Below are 3,066 nucleotides of genomic sequence, written 5' to 3' on the forward strand. Positions count from 1 at the left end.
GGAAAATGATAATAAATATTTTTGGTAAAAACGCTGTTTGACAACGAGACATACCTTGTTGTGTTGATAAAATGCTTTGTATCCTCCGTCTAAAAGATAAATTTCGGGAAAGTTAAGCTCTGGATATCTGTGGCTATTTTGTTTGCGATCCATACTTCGAAGAAACCTCATTCTGTAAAATAAAAGATAATTTTGTTAATGAAGACATACATAGTCTGCCTGTTGCTCCCTGTTTCTCTTTGTAAAGATATCAACTCAAGGCTTCTCAATTTAAAGTCAGTTAATACTTACAGCTTAGGTCCTCTGTGTGACGAAAATTCACAGTGGAATATCAAAATATCGTTCTTTGCGAAATGAAGACGACTTTCCATGAAGGTTTGGATTCCTTGCTCAGTGTAGATGTTTATAGCACCTTGAATGTGACCGCCTTGATATTCGTATGGATAACGACAATCAATAACGGTAAAATTTGAAGAACTGTTGAAAAGACTGGACATTGTTGACGAATCTATAGTTGGTAGATCAGTATGCTTCCCAGACATAGTTGGCAAGCTGTGTGTAGAGCTGGCGTCACCGATCAAACCGAGGTCACATGCTTCCATTCGTTCCAGAGCTTTCATGACAAAGTCTTGATTATCTACTGACATTCTTTTCTTTGGAGATGTTGCGAAATCTTCGTCATCGGCAACTGCTTTCCGCTTGCAGGAAAACAGTCGTTTTCTGGATATTGTGGTTGTAAAACTTTTCTTCCTGTACGATGATGTTTCCGGAGAGCTGTCGAATCCACTGTCACTGGAGCCTTCGTTATCATCGAAGAAGCTCAGTTTAGTTGATGGCAAGTACTATAAAAAAGAGATCGTGTTTCATTGTAGGTGGGATGCCCTATGAATATCAGACATGTTTATGCTGGCGATTACGCTTGGAAGAGAAACACGGAAGAGTCCTCTTGACACGTTCCTTCTGATGACAAGTCATCTGCAGATGTCGCCATAGAGTTCGAAAGAGCAGGCTTTGATTACATACAGAGAAACGGTTTAAATACTTACGAAATTAGGAGATTCCGGTTCATGTGATTTAAATTCGTGTGTGCTTGAAAGAGCCATTGCAAGATATGTTGAAGGGTATAGAGTTGAAAGCTTTACTGATATCTGACTTGCGTCTGGCCTTATATAAGCCGAAGAAGCCATTGCGTTGTGATTGGCACATAAAGACCGTCTTGATTGTTCATATCGGTTATAATTATCAAGCTATCAATCCCTTCACGCCCAGTCTGATTGATTTGTTTGATTGCATTTTGAAATGATTGGTGAGTGAGTTGCAGTTTCATCTCGGCCAAAGTTGATCCAAAATTAAATCTGAACTATTCTCGTCCATTTGACGAAATTTGATATTAGACAGCCACATTTCAGTCACTTTGGTTATATTGTCCAAAACTTGAACAATTAGCATTTTTCTGACATAAACTGAGCAAAACTTTTCATTGAAAGAGACTTTTATTTCTTTCCAAACATAAAAATAACAATTGTAGAGATATTAACAGTAATTCGAGCAATAATAATATATATGAACAATTGAAATAACACATAGTATAAAATAATAACAAGAGAATTAACAGTCAAAATATCACAGATCTGCTTATCAGTAAATTGTGTAACAACACCTAATCGTTTTCACAGAACCAAGCAATTTAATAGGGCGACCGAATGACTCGTCGAGATCTTGTTCGCTTTTCTCCGGCTGTCCACGACTTTGATCGGACACGAAAATGGCGTAAGTCTTTTGAGTGATCTTCGTGTAACATTGGTAGGTAAGCTTGAGGATTACATTGAACCTGGATAAGAAAAGAAAAGAAAATTAAACACGACGTTTTTCAAACATTCTTGACCGATTGCTACTTTTGTGGGAAAATGATAATAAATATTTTTGGTAAAAACGCTGTTTGACAACGAGACATACCTTGTTGTGTTGATAAAATGCTTTGTATCCTCCGTCTAAAAGATAAATTTCGGGAAAGTTAAGCTCTGGATATCTGTGGCTATTTTGTTTGCGATCCATACTTCGAAGAAACCTCATTCTGTAAAATAAAAGATAATTTTGTTAATGAAGACATACATAGTCTGCCTGTTGCTCCCTGTTTCTCTTTGTAAAGATATCAACTCAAGGCTTCTCAATTTGAAGTCAGTTAATACTTACAGCTTAGGTCCTCTGTGTGACGAAAATTCACAGTGGAATATCAAAATATCGTTCTTTGTGGAATGAAGACGACTTTCCATGAACGTTTGTATTCCTTGCTCAGTGTAGATGTTTATAGCACCTTGAATGTGACCGCCTTGATATTCGTATGGATAACGACAATCAATAATGGTAAAATTTGAAGAACTGTCGAAAAGACTGGACATTGTTGACGAATCTATAGTTGGTAGATCAGTATGCTTCCCAGATATAGTTGGCAAGCTGTGTGTAGAGCTGGCGTCACCGATCAAACCGAGGTCACATGCTTCCATTCGTTCCAGAGCTTTCATAACAAAGTCTTGATTATCTACCGACATTCTTTTCTTTGGAGATGTTGCGAAATCTTCGTCATCGGCAACTGCTTTCCGCTTGCAGGAAAACAGTCGTTTTCTGGATATTGTGGTTGTAAAACATTTCTTCCTGTACGATGATGTTTCCGGAGAGCTGCCGAATCCACTGTCACTGGAGTCTTCGTTATCATCGAAGAAGCTCAGTTTAGTTGATGGTAAGTACTATAAAAAAAAAGATCGTGTTTTATTGTAGGTGGGATGACCTATGAATATCAGACATGTTTATGCTGGCGATTACGCTTGGAAGAGAAACACGGAAGAGTCCTCTTGACACGGTCCTTCTGATGACAAGTCATCTGCAGATGTCGCCATGGAGTTCGAAAGATTACATACAGAGAAACGGTTTAAACACTTACGAAATTAGGAGATTCCGGTTCATGTGATTTAAATTCGTGTGTGCTTGAAAGAACCATTGCAAGATATGTTGAAGGGTATAGAGTTGAAAGCTTTACTGATATCTGACTTGCGTCTGGCCTTATATAAG

At 38.0% G+C, this 3,066-nt stretch overlaps 2 protein-coding genes across 2 annotated transcripts in view; both read right to left on the minus strand.

Annotated features, from left to right (window-relative positions):
- The window catches only part of LOTGIDRAFT_167056 (hypothetical protein), a gene marked incomplete at both ends in the record, with an annotated part of 5,047 nt that extends 3,944 nt beyond the window's left edge, over positions 1-1,103 (minus strand). Inside the window, 3 exons of the mRNA XM_009064521.1 lie at positions 55-172; positions 292-842; positions 1,047-1,103. Of these exons, the coding sequence (XP_009062769.1) occupies positions 55-172; positions 292-842; positions 1,047-1,103 (726 nt within the window). The remainder of the gene's footprint in view (positions 1-54; positions 173-291; positions 843-1,046) is intronic.
- A 584-nt stretch (positions 1,104-1,687) lies between these two features.
- Positions 1,688-2,504, minus strand: LOTGIDRAFT_128982 (hypothetical protein; the record flags this gene model as incomplete). The annotated part of the gene is made up of 3 exons (XM_009064522.1): positions 1,688-1,831; positions 1,957-2,074; positions 2,194-2,504. The coding sequence occupies 3 exons, from the start codon at positions 2,502-2,504 to the stop codon at positions 1,688-1,690; spliced, it is 573 nt and encodes a 190-aa protein (XP_009062770.1).
- Between the last annotated feature and the right edge of the window lie 562 nt (positions 2,505-3,066).

Source organism: Lottia gigantea (assembly GCF_000327385.1).
Source record: "Lottia gigantea unplaced genomic scaffold LOTGIsca_63, whole genome shotgun sequence".
Lineage (NCBI taxonomy): Eukaryota > Metazoa > Mollusca > Gastropoda > Lottiidae > Lottia > Lottia gigantea.